Source organism: Podarcis filfolensis (assembly GCF_964270895.1).
Source record: "Podarcis filfolensis genome assembly, chromosome: 3".
NCBI lineage: Eukaryota > Metazoa > Chordata > Lepidosauria > Squamata > Lacertidae > Podarcis > Podarcis filfolensis.
Genome location: NC_139606.1, coordinates 89,915,886 through 89,936,211, shown reverse-complemented (window position 1 = coordinate 89,936,211; position 20,326 = coordinate 89,915,886). Strand labels below are relative to the sequence as shown.

Sequence of the window (20,326 nt, the reverse complement as noted above, 5' to 3'; positions counted from 1 at the left end):
TCTCAGTGAGTCCACTCAACTCATGTTCTCAACATGCCAATTAACTTATTTACTGGATGATTAATCTAATTTAGGTGAAGCAAAGGAAACTACCCTATACTGCATCAAACAACTGGCTCCATCTGGGCATCTTTTTGTAGGGAGATGACACCAAAATGTCCCACTCCACCAAGCCCCCCAAATTGCAACAAACCACCACCAGACTGCGGGAGGCAGTGGAAGATAGGAGTGCCTGGCGTGCTCTGGTCCATGGGGTCACGAAGAGTCGGACACGACTAAACGACTAAACAACAACAACAACCAGACGTCCTCAGCTATCCCCACGGCCTGGCTTCAAAGCCCCTTACACTCCCTTTTTATGAGCACAATGGGGAGGAAGGGGAACCTACACAACATGGCACCCACACAACTGCTTGGCAGGATGGCTGCAGAGAACACACAGTCCTTCCAGGATGATGGTTCAGGACAACTCGAGGAACGGGAAAGACTCTTCTGCCCAGCAACCCAGAACCAGGGCATGCAGCAAGGGGAACCAAAAAACACATTGGCGGCAGCAGCCTCCAGTGGCTTGCTGGCTTTGCCATTGTGGTGCCCTGCAGATGCTTTGGACTACAATTCCCATCAGCCTTATCCAGTATGGCCAAAGGGAGTTGTGGTCCAAAATGTCTGAAAGATACTAGATTGGTGAAGGCTGGCACAGGCTGGGAAGCAGGAGTGTTCCACTGTCGATGGGGGCATGGCCTTGAAGGGGCACAGGATATAGCATAAGTATGCCCCTCCCCTGTACCACCCATATAATGCCCAAAACTGTGCTGAGTCAATATGCCAGTGAGGTGTTGTCTTTTGTGTGTGTGTGTGTGTGTGTGTGTGCGGTAACAGCATGTCTCGTGCTCCACGGGCATGGCAGGGCTTCCATGAAACCCTACAGCCCCTCAGCCAGTGGAAAGCATTCTTCCCTAAGTCTCCCAGCTTTGATAGTTCCCAATCTTATCCTTTTTGTCTCATTTCGTCTTTTGTTTTGCTCCATAAACCTGGCACATTCTGCCAGTGAAAGACTGCCAATTGTAGTCATCCTTGGGGCTTTCGTTTCTGAAGCCTTGCTGTTGCGCAAAACCTTCATAAAATAACACCAATTTCTCTTCCTCTGCTCCCTGCCTGATTAATATTACAGAGCAACCTTCTCTGTCCTCTGCCCACCCCAGAGCTTGCACATCCAAATTATTTGTGGTTAATCTGAATTTAGATATAGGAGAGATGTAGTTTACATTTGCCAGAATTAACATGGGGTCACAGCGGGGGGGGGGGGATTTAGTGAATTCAGATAATTAAGGAGGGATAACTGACAATCTGAGGACAGAGTTCTGTTGTATCACATTTCTTCCCGCTTTCGTACTTTTGAGGAGGTGACTGAATCTCCTTTTGTGCAAATGTTGCTAACTCTAAATTGCCTGAAACATCTGTGGGTCATTTGAATAAAAATAAGATGCTGTCTCATGCCGACTGATTTTTGTGACTGATTTTGTACGCACATACTTCCCTTTGATCCAGGTTGTGCCCAAGTGGAATCAAGACAACTCCTATGAAAACATCTTCCTAAGATATGCTAATCAGGTACGTTGAATGGGGAAGAAATTTTTTTTTGTCTGCATCAACATGGCATGTAGAATTGGGAAATAAAAGTCTCCCGTCTTGCTCTTTATTCAGCTTTAGCAAATGCAGATCTCAGGTGGGTTTCTCAAAACTCTATTGATTTGCCAGCTGCTGTAACAAATAGGGCAAGGAACCCGGCTAAAACATAATAGATGGCTGAGGGCTGATTGCTTGAGGGGAGAAAGGTGTTCCTTAAACAAGCAATTAGCAGTAACCCTTGGCTACAAATATATGTGGGTATGTATATCATATTTTACTGTGATCAGAATTACTTCCAGTTTGCACTTGCTGCGTTTGGAAAGCAGACATCAGTCAATGTTTGGGTAATTGATTCCCATTCTTTCTGAGCTGAGCTGCATGTGTTCACAGGAGATGCTCTTAATGGCTTAATAAACTGTTATAAAGGACTCCTTGACTTAGTCAAGAGAAAAATTTGCTGCCAAAAGCCTCTGCACAATAGACCTCTCACAGCTAATAGTTATATCAATGCATAAAAGGTGAAAATGACACTGCCTGCTGCGAATAATGTGCAAGGTTTGTCTCCGGGGAGCAGCGAGGGCAACGAAGGAAGTTTCTCCATGGTTCATGAGTCAAGCAACTCCAAGCTGCAGGGGCAATAGGCCAGATTCTCAGCTCTTTTTACGCCATGGTGTTATGGCAGCGTTGCAAAGGCACAACTCCATGCAATCTCATCTGTGGATACCAAAAGAACAGTGCAAAGCATTATATTTTCTTAGAACAGGGATGGAGAACCTGCAGCCTCTCATAGCTTGTATTGATCTCTCAGTGTCCCAGTATGGCCAATATTATTTACTTTGTATTATTTATTAGATTTCTATACCGTCCTTTGTCAGAAGATCTCAGGGCGGTCCACAAGATAAATAGGCAATAGGCAAATGGGAGTTGTAGTCCAATGAACATCTTGATCTCCACAATCCCAGAAGCTGCCTGCAGCTAGTGCAAAATGTGACAGCTCAATTGTTCTCTTTGGGCTGGTACATTGCCATTGTATTACGGCACTTCTGAAAAGAATTTCACTGGTATCCCATTAGTTACTGGGCTAGGTTCAAGTTGCTGGTATTGGTGTACAAAGCCCTATACAGCTTGGGGTTAGGACACCTAAAAGATTGCTTCGTTCCCTACATTCTGCAAGGGAGTACATCCTGCAGAGACCATCCTACACAATAGTGGAATCAGGCCCTTGGTGTGCTGGCAACCCAACCCATTGGAACTACTTCCTGTTGTATATCAGACAGGCAAGTGCCTTATCTCTTGCCATTTCTCTTTCAACAAACCTAAAACATTGAAAATATTTGGTATCTGTCTTGGATTTGAATCCAGTTTGTGTGTGTGCTGTTGTTTAAAATTGTTTTTTATAAATGCAACTGTTTTAAATAGGTTGTTCTAACTTGCTTTCATGGGATGTCTCCTGGGAAGTTATTCATAAATGAAATAAATAATAAGAATACTTCCCACCTCCACCCCACTCCCCAAATCTCAGAAGCTGCTGGGAATTATCTAAGAATAAAAATTGAAGCAGAATCAAGCCAATTTTGGTAGAAGTAATATAAGTGCTCAGCAGCCTTGGGAATGGAGAATCACTACCAAGGAAAGGTCAGGTTGCCCAGAAAAACCTCTCAGTTCTAAATCTATGAAGAAACAGTTTGTTGTTGTTGTTTTAAAAAAATATACAACTTTTGTAGCATTTGTAAGCCTTTCTCATATGTTCTTTATTAGGCCTCCTACTTGGATGCCTCACAGCTGCAAGGAATTCTGAATGAAATAGTCCAGAAAGGTAAAGTTCATTGCTGGTAGCCAACTAATTTCTTCAAGTTCTTTTTTCTTCTGTCTTGTATCCTGAACAGTTGCTAAAACACACACAAAGAGGGACATACTTTGAATGTGCGGGAATGTGAATGTGCATATTTTGAAGTCGCATTCAAATCGTCGCATTCAGGCATTAGTTTGTAATTGGGTTAAAAACTGTGGTGTCGAATGTGCATAGTGTAGGATAACTTGCAAACATTCTCCGTTTGGAGGGAGAAGGAGGCCTTTGGAGAGGCAGTAGTCCAAACACACTTGTTCTTCAATCAACCTTTTCTTTTTCTTTTTTACACACAGGAATAACCATAGACACATAATTTTCTTAACAAACGATAAAACATAAATTGGTCTTAACACTAAAGACCCAATCTCCCGTCTATCCCATATTTCAATTTCATATTACTTATTGCCAATACACACTTTTATCATAATTAAACTTTTTCTTAATTCTTATATATTCCTTGCAACTATTACTGAAGTTCCTCGAATGCTGCAACAGAGTTTAAATCAACCTTAAACACTCCAAGGCCTAGTCCTTTTCCAATTGCCCCTCTGGTATATTTTGCAAAATGTGATGTGTGAAACAGCATGCAGTAGTGGCACTTTGACTCCAAATTCCTCGGGTTACAAGTGGACGGTTTCATGCCTGCCTCCTCCCCTAACCTCCTTATTCTTTGTCCCTGTTGCTTTCTGATTTATCCGTTTATAGATCTAATGGCCAGTCGGGGAAGCGGAGATGGATTCAGCTTCGATTCGTGCAGGAGCCTTTTAGCTCTGATGGATGTATCTTTTCAACAAATGCAATAAACCTTCCTTACGCTGCCCTTCCCTGCTTTGAGTTATGGCTGTGCTTCCCACTGCAGGAGCCCCGCAAGTAAATATTTGCCATGAGATCTGCCCACTGCATATGCAGGGAATCTATAAGTGGCCAAACTCTTCCCTCTAAGGTCCCCTTTTTGATTAAATGTCAGGTAGGAATGACAAAATCAAAAAACTCTCTTCTGAAACACCTGAAATGTTGCCTACTTCTGTAAATCACGTCCTATCAGGACCTAGATACAGTCCAATGTTCCATCCAAGAAGACTTTATGTTGCGTAGAAAAGCCTAACTATCTGACTACATTTCATGCCCAGACTTGTTCCGATGTCTAGGAGAAGGGGAAGGCAAATGTGATAGAATTTATGCTCACGCCAAAGATCCCTTTTGTTCTACATTTCCAATGTTGTCTTGTTAACAGTAAAATCGCTGCGTGAACTATCTAAATAGATGGCGCAGGTAACTCAGGATGAATAATAGCTATAGTTCACCAGATTGTCAATACCACCACAACCATCCCCTGAAAAACCAAACAAAAAACTGTGAAGCGTGTTTCTCTTTTACATTTGCCTGACTTTGAATAAGTTGCCTATTAGAACTGGTCACCATAGCTGCCTATTTCCTTTTGGGGCGAGGAGTATGCAATGAAGCACATTGTTAATCTAGTGTGGGCTCTCACAGCCAAAGTACCAGTTCAAATATCAGGTACGACAGCCCTTTCCAGACTGTTGCATTTCTACGTATGAATCAGAAGAAGGGAACTTGCATGCCTGAACATTCTCCCTTGTTAAAAAAAAGCAACAACCTGCAAATGGAAAGCAAACATGCCAGACAGAATCTAGCCCAGTCTTTTCCTGATGTGCTAGATTTCTGAGTGCAGTGAGGAATTCATCATACTTTTGGTGTGCATTTCTTCTAATAAGCACATTTTCCCCATATTTGCCTAATATATTGCAATTTTGTATATGTATTTTTGTATTCATTTTTCGGTTGGAGAACTGCATTGCAAAATTCAGACAGATGTGCATTCCAAAGGAAGGGCAAAATTCAATTCACATATTGTTTTGAGATGTGCTAATTATATACTTTTGCATTAAGATACAAACAGAACCAAATTTCTCCTCCATCCCTAGACAATGATGGAAGTCTTTTTTGTGGCACCTGAGAGCGGTTTGGGGAGAGAGAAATCCAAATAATCAACGGATCGTGCTCTTTTTGTGGTTCTAAATTTGTGGTTTTCAGTTTCCCATTTCTATCTCTTGGGCTATGACAAGGCCCAAAGGGCATTATTGCAGTGTTTGAAAGATGTTCTGTTCCAAAGTAATTGCGACAATTATTTATTTCTGTAAATCATTTTTAATATTCCACTATCTTTCATGTCCAGATCCCTTAATATTTTGAACACTTGATGCATAGAGAACTAAAGATTGCCTTTAAACCAACTTGTTTGAATCTGTCTCCCCTGATAGACCAGACTTGGAATGCTAAGGTCTGTTTATGTATTTAATTAGCAGTGGAAGATCATACACATTTTTTAGTGGAGTGTGAAATATATATGGAGATACAAGCTAAATATATGTTCCTGTTATTGTTAAAATTTAGAAGGAGATTCAACCATAGGAAATGAATGTATTTATTGCCTAAGCAAAGCAGGTGTTTCACATTCAGGAAACAAAATTTATTGTAGCAACTTTTTTTTAAAAAAATTGCTTGTGCTAGATTTTGTCAGCAAAAACAATACAGAATCTTGTGGCACCTTAAAGACTAACAAACGTAATCTGGTATAAGCTTTTGTGGAACACATTCCACCTCATCAGTTACATGAAGTTTTATCCTGAGTTATAGGGGAGTATACATGATTTGGGGGATTGCAAAAGGTGAATCCAGAATAGTCTCTGTGCAAAATAATAGACAAAAGAATTGACACCATCAGACTTCAGAAATGACAATATTCCAAAGCAAATCGGGGAACAAAGCCTTCTACAATATTTTTTAAGTGACTTTAAAGTGGCCATTCTGAAGCAAAGGAACCTCAAACTTCAAATGAAATCATAACGTGAATTACAATGAATCATATATGTGAATTGGCTTACCAGTGCCAGGATACCTGTGTCATCAAAAACTGTTTTGTGAACTACCACAAAATTTAGATACGGTGGTACCTCGGTTTAAGAACAGTGGTACTTCTGTTTACAAATGAGTCGTTTTACGAATTCGGCAAAACCAGAAGTAGTGTCCCTCGGTCTAAGAACAGAATCCAAACGGTGGAAGGGCACCGGTGGCGAGAGGTCTCATTAGGGAAAGCGCGTCTTGGTTTAAGAACGGTTTTGGTTTAAGAAGGGACTTCAGGAATGGATTAAGTTTGTAAACCGAGGTACCACTGTACTTTTCTGCATTTGTTTTCCTTCTAACCTCAGTTTTTACACCCGGGAAACAAAACATTAGGGTATATACCTATAGCTCAAGATAGCACTTTATACATCGGAAGAAGTGGGACTGTAGTTTCTTAGTCTTTTTTGTTTTTGTAATTTAATGGATTTTAGTAAAGATGTACTTGTGACATTTCTCAGCAAATTGAGCATGTCAGACAGGTTCTAATACTGCCTTTCCTGATGTGTCCTATGTCAGTGTGCAGGGAGGATTTCTCCTTTTTTAATACAGTGGACGCTCGGGTTGCAAACGTGATTTGTGCGGGAGGCACGTTCGCAACCCACAGTTTCCGAAACCTGCAACGCCGTGTCTGCACACACACAGATTGCGATTCTGAAGTGTATCTGAAGAAGTGTATCTGAAGAAGTGTATCTGAAGAAGTGTGCATGCACACGAAAGCTCATACCAAGAACTAACTTAGTTGGTCTTTAAGGTGCTACTGGAAGGAAATTTTTTTTTTTGTTTAGATTGTGATTCGGCACTTCTGTCCATGCGTAAAGCGCGATTCAGTGCTTCTGCGCATGCGTGAGCACCGAAACCCAGAAGTAACCCTTTCTGGTACATCTGGGTTTCGGCGTGTCTGTATCTCGAAAACACACAACCTGAAGTGTCTGTAACCCAAGGTATGACTGTCTGGGAAACCATCAAATATGCCATCCCCCCCCCCCGCCTGTCATCTGATTTGGTACGATTCCGAAAGTGCACTACAGCACCATATTTCTGCTCAAGCCAGGCAAAACGTAAAGCTTAGAGAGCCAAATCATAGATACTAATGTTTTGGTCGTTTCCCCACTCTGGGCCACCAGCCAGTGCACAAGTTGATCTGTTAACATGCAACACAATCAAAATGTATTTAAAACTTGACCACATCTACAGGCCAGTAATAATGGAAGACTCACACTGCAAGAGTTTGAAAAGCTTTGGCGAAATCTCTATAAGTATAAGGTATGACTGAACTGTGTGAATCCAAACTCTCAGCTGCTTCCCTGTTCTTTCTTTGGCCTTTTCCTGTTTTCTTCCTTTTTGTACTTTTTAAATAGTTAATGATCTCATTTTCCCGAGAAGAGAGGTTTTCACCCTATAATAACGTGAAACCCTCACTGCACTGTGCCACGCTGTTCTAAATGGATTTATAAACAATTTTTGTAGTTCTGACCTTATCAAACTTTACATACAACTGAGTTGCCTCTGGTACTGAGCTTCACTTATGCCCAAATCACTATGTGTAATATACAAAATTATATTATAAAACAACAACACATATTTATAAAAGAGCCAAGGTCCATGTTGTACTATATTTGTGCAACATAGTTTTATATTAGTATATATGAGCATTTTGTATGTATCGGTTTATGTGCTGGTTACTCTTGTGAACTTTGTATATGCATATAGAATCTGTGTATAATGCATTGTTGTTGTTTAGTTGTTTAGTTGTGTCCGACTCTTCGTGACCCCATGGACCAGAGCATACCAGGCACTTCTGTCTTCCACTGCCTCCCGCAGTTTAGTCAAACTCACGCTGGTAGCTTCGAGAACACTGTCCAACCATCTCATTCTCTGTCGTCCCCTTCTCCTTGTGCCCTCCATCTTTTCCAGCATCAGGGTCTTTTCCAGGGAGTCTTCTCTTCTCATGAGGTGGCCAAAGTATTGGAGCCTCAGCGTCACGATCTGTCCTTCCAATGTGCACTCAGGGCTGATTTCCTTAAGAATGGAGAGGTTTGATCTTCTTGCAGTCCATGGGACTCTCAGGAGTCTCCTCCAGCACCATAATTAAAAAGCATCAATTCTTTGGCGATCAGCCTTCTTTATGGTCCAGCTCTCACTTCTGTACATCACTACTGGGAAATGTATAATGCATACATGTGTAATATTATACATAAGATATTTTGTGTAATAATGGATATAATATGTGAGACTTTCTCAAGCTTTAACTGAAGAGGGGCAGGCAGAAACTCATATCTGATAAGGATTAAGAAATGAGATGGGAATTGGGGGGGGGACACCCTATGTGTATAAGCTCAACATCAAGATTTTCAGAAAATTTCATCCCTAGCTATGATCATTCATATGGCAGTGACTGAATCGATATGCTAGCCATGTCCTAAAATATTACCTTGGATTTAAATATTTTCCAGGACATTTTTGAAAGAGAAGATGAAAATAATTCTGGATTCCTATATATTTCCAATTTGAGAAGAGTAACAGAGCAAGAAGGTATGCTGACAAATTCTGAATGTATTTTCAGTTAAGGCCAATTTAAGTTTTGAAATCTGATACATCTTTGTGGAAACGTTTCTGAAACAGAAACATGAAGCTTTTCCCCTGATGTGGAGATTGGAATGGAAAAAGTTTCACCTACTAAATTGGGTGTGTGTCAGGTTGCCGTGACAGGTGTAGTTCATTTATTTATTTTTTAAAAAATAGCAAACAAACCCTGGTCACAAGCCCTGGAAGAGACAAGAGTGGGGAAGATAGGCTTACTATCACGAATTCCAATTCTGGCGCCTTCTGCAGAATGTTGAAGATTGTTTCTTTCATGAAGTCAGAATCCATTGAGTTCGCAATGACATCTGCTGAACAATCCTGGAATTGCAACCAAGCCTCCAACCTTAACCCTTAGCTTCCCCAGTTCCTGATGTTTTGCAGCAGAGTCCTTTGGTGGGTAGATTTATATATGACAGGGTTACCAGATGTCCCCGTTTCCTGGGGACAGTCCCTGGATTTGCAAATAAGTCCCCGGACAAATTCCATCCCCGGAATGTCCCCAGATTTCATCTAATGTCCCCGGGAAATGCAGCAGTGGCAGTCTCAGCAGCCCAGAGCAGTTGGCTCTGGCTGGCTTCAGGAGCTGCTTGGAAGTCCCCAAATGATGGTGGTGCAGGGGCTCTAAGATGCAGCTTCCGGGCTGCCTCCACCTTCCCTGACCCCAGCAACTAAGCTGTGAAGGGAGGCTTCACGCTGCCTATCAGAGCTTGCGTGCAAGCAGAAGGGGGCAGGGATCTCTCAGTTAGGCAACAGGAAGCCTCCCTTCCAAGCTGAGGGATCCCTGCCCCCTCCTGCTTGCACGCAAGTAGGAATGGGATTGGGGCTGCTGCGATAGGAAGGGAGGCATCGCGCTGCCCGAGCCTCACCACCGCCGCTGCTCTCGGCCCTCCTTCTCCGCCTTCCATGCCTGACCCGCACACCACTTCACCACCACCACTACCGAAGAACCAATAACTCAGGGGTTGCCCAGGCTCATAGAGAAAGGAGATAAAAGCCTCGGAGGAAGGGGAAATGTGGCGGTTGAAGTCAAGGCGGCGGCCACCCTTCTGCCACCTCCATCACTGCAGCATCAATGTCCTGAACATAGTACAGTGGTACCTCGGGTTAAGTGCTTAATTCGTTCTGGAGGTCCGTTCTTAACCTGAAACTGTCCTTAACCTGAAGCACCACTTTAGCTAATGGGGCCTCCTGCTGCCGCTGCGCCGCTGGAGCACGATTTCTGTTCTCATCCTGAAGCAAAGTTCTTAACCCGAGGTACTATTTCTGGGTTAGCGGAGTCTGTAACCTGAAGCGTATGTAACCTGAAGCGTATGTAACCCAAGGTACCACTGTAATTAATTAATTAATTAATTAAAGTGCCCCCAGATTCATTGGGGGAAAAATCTGGTAACCTTGATATATGCAATCCATCACACTGCACAGAGGAAGCTACGATCCAATAACACTGGCTTAGTGACGAGCATTTAGATTTTTAGATAGCTGCTTAAGCTGCATTATGCCCTTAACATGTTAATTCTTTTTCCCCTCCCCTGGGTGGGGAGTGAAAAAGAAAGTGTGATCAAATGACAGACGCAAACTTAAGTGAGATTTCTCAGAAGGAGAAAGGAGAGGTGAGGAGAGGAGAGGGGGAGTTAGGTGGCCTCTAGAGACTATTATGATTCCTGGTGCGCAATTGGAGTGGGGGAAGATGCTCTCAATGCCGCTATCTGGAATTTATCACTAATGTGCCGCATAAAGGAAGGTGCGAGGAAGGTATGGTGATAATAAAGGCAATAAAGTGTAACACAGGGAGGAAAATTGCATGCTGTGCAGTCCTTGAAGGCAAACAGCAAACAGTACAGGCACTGAACAGAAGAAAGGGAGGCATGTGTGTCTTTGTAAGTAGTATGAATATAAATATGGCAAAGTCAGCTTCTTTTGCCCCAAGAGCAAAATTCAGGGGAAAGCATAGCCCTCTTTAAGATGTGCTGCTTCTTCCTGTACTTTACAAGCCAGTAGATTCTAGGTTCCTTTGAAGAGGTTCCTTCAACCCTATAAATCCTGCATCTAATTACTGATATGCCGAAGTCAAATGAATTGCAAACATTTGTTTCCGGGCCCAGGATTATGTCATTCACTTCTCTCTCTTCCCCTTTGCCTTCTAAGCAGACAGGAGAGAAAATACTCCTCAGCAGTTTAGCACCCCAGGGATTCCTGTTGCCATTGTGAGCCCTCCTAAGGTCCTGTTCCTTCAGCCAGGGACCCACCTGACTGCCCCTTGCCATGAGTTTAGTGTTTGAGTTGCCTAAGGCTGCATCCTATTCCTGGTTACCTGGAAATCAGTGAGGCAGAGAAGACATTCCTGCAAGTGTGCTGTAAAGCTGTGACTCTTGTTCACCCACACAATGCTCTTTCCAGATTCTGGGCTGTTTTATAAACCTTTTTCTTATATATATATATAAAGGAAGTGGCCCTGATTGGAATGTTTGAGGAAGTCGACAACACTCCATTGGTTAACATTACTGGACAATGTTTCCTTTTTAAATATATTGTAATCTCTTCCTTTGCCTACTCCTGTTGCTGTTTGCAGGTCTGTTCATCAATGACACAACCCTCCAGCTGATGACCGTGCGATATGGTGACTCCTTGATGAGGATAAACTTTCCTGATTTTGTGTGCTGCATGGTTCGTCTTAAGACCATGGCAAGTAAGTTACACACAACGGATGTTCGTAAAAACATTTCCTTAGTTGCTAATACGTTTTAAGGTATTGATGCAGTAGTTTGGCATCCATTGTTAGAGAAGTGACTCACTGACTGAATGTTCTGAGAATCAGAAAATGCACTTTGGCCTATAGGCTTCCACAATCTCTGACCATCAGTCATGCTGCCTGGGGCTGAGGGCAGGTGGAGTCCAACAATAATTGGAATGTAGATTTAAACAGGACGCGGGTGGCGCTGTGGGTAAAACCTCAGTGCCTAGGACTTGCCAATTGTATGGTCAGCGGTTCGAATCCCCGCGGCGGGGCAAGCTCCTGTCGTTCGGTCCCAGCTCCTGCCCACCTAGCAGTTCGAAAGCACTTCAAAGTGCAAGTAGATAAATAGGTACTGCTTTATAGCGGGAAGGTAAACGGCGTTTCCATGTGCTGCGCTGGTGCTGGCTCGCCAGCTGCAGCTTCGTCACGCTGGCCACGTGACCCGGAAGTGTCTTCGGACAGCGCCGGCTCACGGCCTCTAGAGCGAGATGAGCACGCAACCCTAGAGTCGGAGACGACTGGCCCGTATGGGCAGGGGTACCTTTACCTTTACCTTTAGATTTAAACAGAGCAATGACACAAAATATTATTGTTGTAAAATAGAGCATAATTCAAGCAGTTGAATACTCCATCCAATCCAACTCCATTCCCTAAAACATGTTGTGAAGTATAAGCTCTTATTATTTGTGTGAATGTGTGTGTGTTTTGAGGAACTGCCTCATGGTTTGTTGGTTTGCCTGCCTGCAATAGATAGGCAAAGCACCTGAATGTCTGACTTCAAATCAGCTATTTCTATTATTTTATTTTATTTTATTTTATTTTACTTTACTTTATATATAAAGTAGGAATAAACCCAAGGATGGAAACATCCAATGCAGACACTGAACTTCACACATTTGTTTTCTAGCTTTGACCCAGGTCTAGGCATGCATAAACAATTTGTTAAGTGTGACATTTGTGTAAGGATGTTGATGAGATGTGCATTTGATTGCACATCCAGTTCAAAGGGACACAGCACAAATGCTTTATGGCTGTCACTTGAATGCACATCTGAAACGTGCATCTGTCATATGCCAACAATTTCAAATAAAGGAAGTATCATGTATGCCTTCTTATATACCTGGAGCTTCTTAGCTGGTTTGCAATTACCAAACACAAAACTTTCCTTTCTTCAAAAGTGGACTCTTCCAGTAAAGAGGCAAAATAAGGGGAGATGGTGACATGAAGACATATGAAAGCTGCACGAAGACCTATATTAAAAGGTTCTCTTAGTCTGAAGCATGAGGTTGGAAGGTGCCTAGGGAAACTCACATGGACAATTTTCATATTGCTAAAGAAACAAGCCACTGTCTGGAAAGTGGCTTGTCTCTCTGGAAAGGGAACATGCAGGAGCAAAGTGAATGCTCAAGCTGTGTGAGTGATCTTTGCCATTGACTGGATCTTACCAGATACCTCTGGAAATCCAATGAGAAAAATCTCCAAGCTTTATTGGCAGAAACATTTAAAAATAAGAAATCAAACTGCAGGACACTTTCATTTTCTCATTTTCTTTTAAAAAGTTTTATTAAAACTTTTCACATTGCGATTAAAACCCCCCGAATCTAAGCAAAAAACAGTAGAAAAGAAGAAAAGCGCTAGAAGAGTACAGGGTCCTCTCTCACAGATATAGCCTAACTTTTATCCCATACTGAGAAAGATGCACCCTCTCATCTCTCACCTGGGAACATTTGCCTCTTCCCTCAGCCTCTCACCCTGGAAGATTTCCCCTTCCCTGCCAGGACACAGTACATTTCCAAGATAGATGCTAAAATTTAATACAATCCCAACTTAAATTATACACGTTTGATAAAAGCATCTTGCATTGTCAGTGGAGGAATAAAACATAACAATTCAAAGTGTTGGTGCTGACCTTTAAAGCCTGAAATGGCCTCGGCCCAGTATACCTGAAGGAGCGTCTCCACCTCCATCGTTCTGCCCGGACACTGAGGTCCAGCGCCGAGGGCCTTCTGGCGGTTCCTTCACTGCGAGAAGCCAAGTTACAGGGAACCAGGCAGAGGGCCTTCTCGGTAGTGGCACCCGCCCTGTGGAACACCCTCCCACCAGATGTCAAAGAGAAAAATAACTACCACACTTTTAGAAGACATCTAAAAGCAGCCCAGTTTAGGGAAGCTTTTAATGTTTAATAGGTTATTGTATTTTAGTGTTTCGTTGGAAGCCGCCCAGAGTGGCTGGGGAAACCCAGCCAGATGGGCTGGGTATAAATAATAAATTATTATTATTATTATTATTATTATTATTATTATTATTATTATTACTTCTTTAAAAGTTATTGGAAGAGAAATCACAATTCCAAGAATAAGAACCTGTGGGGGGTTGGGGGAAATCCACCGATAATCTTTCTATTTTTATTTTACTGAAAGTTTAAAAACATATTATGCATTTCTTCAAACACTTGAAAGCGCTGCCAGTGGGATTTACTCAGGAGATGATTACTGATAAATGGAAATAAAGGGCAGCACATCGATAATACGAATTGATGACAGATAGTTAAATAAATAAATTAAGAGGCTCGTTAGACCATTACTCATGTTCCCTGGAAATCCACAGTAATAACACCTAAATCAAAAGCATCTCCCCCTTTATAACTTGCTGTAAAATGGAGGTGGAGATTAAATCGCAGTTAAGACCATAACATTAATGTACCGTTTTACTCTGAGAATACTAGGTCTCCTAAGCCTGCAGTTTAGCTAGAGGCAGGAAAAGGATGCTTACTATATTACTGCAACGGCTGAATATCCCTTTTTGAGTCCATCTTCCGTATCGCCTTCTAGCTCACTGTGACTAGTAGAAAGCCACAAACAAGGCCAGCTGCTCCTTTTTCTACACCCCCACCCCCTTTCTCACAAAGGATGTTACAAGCAGAATTTATTTCTGCAGCACGCATAAGTGGACATTACTTTACACAAAACGCTAGCAAAGAGAGCATGTGGCATTCATACACAGCAGTGCTTTGTTTTGTTTTGTTGAGATACTGGGTACTTTGCACAACATGCGCATTTGTCTATCTCCATTGACACAGTGGCCCAGTTCAGACATCGGTTTAAACGATGATTTATTGAAACGAAATCAAAATCAAGGCATGGTTTCGGATCCTAGCTTTCTTCAATAAGCCATAATTTAAACTAATGACACATCCTGGTTTGGACATAACAGCAAACTCTGCTTTTTTAAAAAAAAAAACCAGGTGAATGTTTCCATTCTCCTCCTCGTGGGTGAACTTGAGAAAGGGGGAGGGGACACACACAAGCTGGGTATGAATCCCAGTTCTGGGTAGTGAGAGTGCTGGTGCACTCTGGGTCCTGATTGTAGGCTTCGCATGGGCTTCTGGCTGCCACTGCAGGAGCAAAATGCTGGACTAGATGTGCAATTCAGTAGGTTCTTCTTATGCTTTCATGGCTTGCCAAGACTCATTTGCCACTAAACTATGATTTAGCATCATGCATGAACTTGGCCAATGTCTCTGAGAAACAGCTGTCCTCTTAGGCAGTTTCTGTTCATTTCGGTGGTGCTTGAACACACCTGTGGCTCCATTAGGGTCGGAGTCCAGGGCCCAACTCCAGGGCCCTACAGCCAGCCGCTCCCCCTCTCCCCACAAAAAGCAAGTACCTGAAGAGACAGATGGTGGACGCAGGCATGACGGGAGCCTCCACAGCACAGCGGGCCCACCTAAATGAGAAAGAGAGAAAGAATGTCTGAGAGAGACAGGGCTGGATTAACCATTAAGCAAAATAAGCACATGTACCATATGGTGTAGCTGAAGAAAAGGCTCCCACAATAACAGACTCTCCAAGTGTCCCTATTTTCCAGAGACAGTCCCGGTTTTACAGAAGCCGTCCCAGTTTCTGATTTGATCCCGGAATGTCCCGCTTTTCCTTAGGACATCCCTGTTTTCATCGGAGAAATGTTGGAGGGTATGGAGTTATGCAACCGCATAGCCAAGGAGATAAGTAATTATACAACCTTTAGATGACATCTGAAGGCAGCCCTAGATAGGGAAGTTTTTAAAATGTTTTATTGTGGTTTTATATGTGCTAGAAGCCACCACTTTCCCCCCTATAGTTTTACAAACTATTCTATTTTCTTGCAAGTTAAAGCTTTGTTTTGTTCTCTCTAGAGGCATTTCACAATTTATCTGCAGATGGGAGAGGAATCTATTTCACTGAAGATCAGGCAAGTGGTGCTTAATTCCATTTTCCTCTTTTCCGTTATTGTTTGTAGTAGCTTGTTTTCATCCTTGGAAACCAAATGCCTTTCCCTCTCAAATGAGATTGAAACAGGTTTATTAAAAAAAGGGGGAGAGGAAAAAAAGAGAGCACAAAACACAAAACCTAAACTGGAATAGGCATTCATAGCAGATTTTGAATGCATATTTCATTGTGTCTGGAGGTATGGATTCACATTTCAGGATTTGCCAATTTAGAAAGAACTATTCATATCAGCAAGTCCATTAAATGAAGGCAAAAGGGGGCTTAGCAACAGATTTTTATTCTCTCTTCGGTACTTAATACTTCAGAATTGAGGTTTTTCAAATGCAGAACATGATGCTTTGATGAGGTTACTCAGGAGTGGAATTCTCACTCCAAAGTATCTCCAGTAATACCTCTAGATATCTCTGTACGTTTATACTTTAAGGAACAAATGAGAGAGATTTAATGTATTTTTAATCTCTGTTGGAAGCCACCCAGAGTGGCTGGGGAAACCCAGCCAGATGGGCTGGGTACAAATAATAAAATAATAAAAGAAGAAGAAGTAGAGGTAGAAAGATTTAAAATAAATAAAAAATCACCATATCTGGTGAATTCAGCATTGAGGGAGAAAATTGCATTTTCAGTGTGAATGTTACATCTTACAAGCCACCCAAGATGTTCTACAAAGACATGTCAATGCAATTCACTGTCATTAAACAAACAAAAGCCCCCAAATCTTTGGCTAGCGGTGGCCAGTGTGGTGGGGCAGAGTTTACCTTCCAACGCCAGCCACTGTGACTTTCCTGGAGGGGGCTAGAATGGGTCAGGGTGGAAACGAGTTGAGGTTGAGTGGATGCACCAACAGAAGCACTGGATTGGCTCTACCAGAATATCCACACAACTCCAACCTCAGCACTGCCCTGCTCTCACAGCTGGGGAGGGGAGGCTTAAACCTCACCTTAACAATCAGAAAGAAGGTCTGGCTCATTAAACAGCAAAATAAAACTGAAAAGGTCACGTCCAACAGACTTAAATAGATGTATTAATCCATTTAGAACACCCTCTACTGACATTTTAGCTGTCTAAAGAATAGCGCTGAAGAATCATAAATCACACACTGTTTATTTAGATCCAGATTATTCTATGGTTCTTTATATGGTGTGGAAATATTATTTTGACATAGGTTTTGTTTACAGACTTATCTGTTTTAGTTATTGCATTACAAAGCTCTTATATTCTGGGTTTTTGTTTCTTCCCATCTTTTTTACTATAAGGTTCAGCTCCATTTTTATATAATAAAATTGTATTAACACATTTATGGGCAGCACAGATACTATTATTTGTGTATGCATAGTCTGATTATTAAGCTTATTTAAGTCTGTTAATTTCATTTTGTTCATTTGTTTGTTTTACGTTAAAGCTCTCCTCCTCAGCACCCATGCCTTTTATTTATTTTGTGTTTCAAAAACTCACAATACAATTGCTAATCACATTGCCATTACTGTAATATATATTTAGGCTCACTGACCTGGTACAGGCAACTTCTAGTCTCCCCTGTAGCAGCCGGTCCAATCCACAAGTGCATGTGATTACAGTGCTAGACGTGACTATTTTGAGTGTGGAGGAAAACCATCTCAAGCGTGGCAAGGAGGGGAAAATGTGCATCATTAAGGTTTCAATGACAGCCTCAGGAAAGTCACAGGCTATTGAACTAACGTTGGGCGCTGGCTCAGCAGTCTCTATGCCACCTGATTCAATCTACTTTCATTACTTAAGAAATGCACCATTTACTGAACTACAGTTGGGCTGTTACTTGGGAAAATGGGTTCCTGTGTGCAACTACCTGCTTCACATGTAATGTTTGGTACGTGCTGTATACCTGCAGAGTTTCACGTTGGCCCTAAATGCCCTCTTAACCTTGGCAGAGATTTATTTCCTGCAATTAACCTCAAGGGTGTTAAGAAGCACTTTGGTTCCCCTCAATCACAAAATTGTTGTTGTTTAGTCGTTTAGTTGTGTCCGACTCTTCGTGACCCCATGGACCAGAGCATGCCAGGCACTCCTGTCTTCCACTGCCTCCCGCAGTTTGGTCAAACTCATGCTGGTAGCTTCGAGAACACTATCCAACCATCTCGTCCTCTGTCGTCCCCTTCTCCTAGTGCCCTCCATCTTTCTCAGCATCAGGGTCTTTTCCAGGGAGTCTTCTCTTCCCATGAGGTGGCCAAAGTATTGGAGCCTCAGCTTCACGATCTGTCCTTCCAGTGAGCACCCAGGGCTGATTTCCTTAAGAATGGATCAGTTTTATCTTCTTGCAGTCCATGGGACTAGTCATTTTTTTTAAAAAAAAACACATTTTAATTTTCATTGAATTTTTTTAATGCAACAAAACGAGCATCCAGAGCAACTGTATACAGAGTCTGAGTTTCATGGCCCTATAATAGCAATACTCATAAGACTGAAACATTGAGAATGGATGCTTTTCAATGGGACTTAAACAAGAGTAAGGTCACAGCCACACCATTGGTGAAATGTAATGTAGCACTAAGAAGATGGTTTCACCAGAACATGCACATTTCTGCTTGCCAGAGAAAACACTCTCCCAATTCTGGGGGTTCTCCTGATCCTACAGATGATTTGTGAGGTGTACATGGTGGAAGAGGGGAAGGGGAGAAGAGGAAACCCTAGAGATCCACAGGTTCCCCATCTCTGCTGTCTGATATTTGACAATACATGTGAATTTGTCCACAAAGTTAAAATGCAACATGTGACAGCTCATTGTCTATTACCTTGTCCAAAAAAAGGTCCCCCGCTAGCTGCATAATACTAGACAGTGGTCTCCATTTGGTATTGCTACCTATAATTTCTTAATGCCTGTTTTTGATAGACCTGCTTGAGCAGCAATTAGTGTCTCTTAACAGAGGGAAATACAATATTGCCTTTAATCAACAGAGCTTGAAGCACTGTTGGTGCGAGATGTGGTCGTCTAGAATTATTACAGGAAATCAAGTCAGCAGTTATGAGGGGGGAAATCAGATAATGGCAGAAAAGTAAGACTGAAGAGGGAAATGGTCTCACAAATAACAGGACTGAGGGGAACCGTTTCTACCACCACTTTTGAAAAATCAATTTCTGCTTTAGAATAAAAATATGTTGACATTTTATGCAGCCCTATTTTTCGTGCTACATTTTACTGTGAATTTATAAATGCATTGATTTTCCCCTCTCTTTTGTCCTTCCCTTTCTCCTAGTGGATGACGATGACAATGTACTGCTAAGCAAGTGACAATGCTCTATAAATGCTGGTAAACATTTAAACAAATGCTGTTATATATAAAGTTTCCCTTCCAAAACCTCTTTCTCAAAGGCTTTAATATCAAACAGTGTATTGGGGAAGTACACTTTTTGCAGAATTCAGTCTGTTAAATAAGAAGTCCTAGCATGCACAGTGCATTTCCTGATGGCCCCTGCTCACTTTCTTTGGTTGGCTGTTCGAAATGCATGCTACAAGTTGCTGAAAATATAAATCACCACCTTCACCACATCCTCCACCAACAAGAAGCTCACTTAATATGGAGACCTGTTATGTTCTTACCACTTTGACGGAAGCCCCAGATCAGAGGCCAGGGGTGTTGCCACCATTTCCCCTCCCCGGAGAAGGTGCCATCCCAGAACACTTGGAGCGAGGGCGAGTCACGTAGAATATGCACATGTAAATAAGTTGCCATTGTTGTAGACAATTAAGGTGAAGAGCATTCATAGCAAGATTCTTGTCTATGATGGGAGTCAAATGGGCGGAGGGAAGGAAATCTGCTGGATAGGCCATTCTTAACGGATTCCTCTGAGATCCCTACTCAGTAGTGCTACTTGATTCAAGTTGCCGTCCTGTGCACTTATCCAGGAATAAGTGCTACTGAATGAAATTGAATACATTTATTTCCAAACAAACATGCCTGGGATTGTGTTACCCACCGTTAATGAACCCTCTCCATAATGCGGCCCGATCCTTTCATTGAGAATGAAAATCAGGAGGGACTCTTGTGTACACTTCAGGTGTTTATATATTGTTCTTTTTCTCTTTTTTTCAAGCTGAAGAGGTGTGAAGAATGACATATGAAGAATGACAGGTGAAGTGGCCGTGTCGTCACTGCAGCCTCTCTACGATGGGGGGGTGGCAGAGGGAGTAGCCACTGTTGAAACTATGGAGCACATCCAAATGTAGTGCAGCGGTTAAACTGCTGGAATCGACCAGCTGATGAGGGATGTAGTTTTCCTGCTCTTTTTTAAAATAAAGTTTTTCTATTGGTTTTATACATTTTAACTTTAACCATTTCAAACATTAAAATAAAAGGTTCTTTCGAA

General features: G+C 42.1%; 1 protein-coding gene across 3 annotated transcripts in view; it reads left to right on the top strand.

The window, feature by feature from the left end:
* Positions 1–20,275, top strand: part of CAPN13 (calpain 13) — an 81,195-nt gene extending 60,920 nt beyond the window's left edge. For 2 of the 3 annotated variants that reach the window (XM_083604521.1, XM_083604522.1), the window contains 9 exons: positions 1,549–1,611; positions 3,388–3,445; positions 4,184–4,257; positions 7,598–7,666; positions 8,857–8,935; positions 11,556–11,672; positions 15,895–15,950; positions 19,216–19,269; positions 20,054–20,275. In XM_083604521.1, the coding sequence (XP_083460647.1) occupies positions 1,549–1,611; positions 3,388–3,445; positions 4,184–4,257; positions 7,598–7,666; positions 8,857–8,935; positions 11,556–11,672; positions 15,895–15,950; positions 19,216–19,242 (543 nt within the window). In that variant the 3' untranslated portion in view covers positions 19,243–19,269; positions 20,054–20,275. Of the gene's footprint in view, positions 1–1,548; positions 1,612–3,387; positions 3,446–4,183; positions 4,349–5,675; positions 6,635–7,597; positions 7,667–8,856; positions 8,936–11,555; positions 11,673–15,894; positions 15,951–19,215; positions 19,270–20,053 lie in introns of those variants that run through there. The other variant, XR_014545731.1, reaches the window with a different exon arrangement.
* The last annotated feature ends 51 nt before the right edge of the window (positions 20,276–20,326 follow it).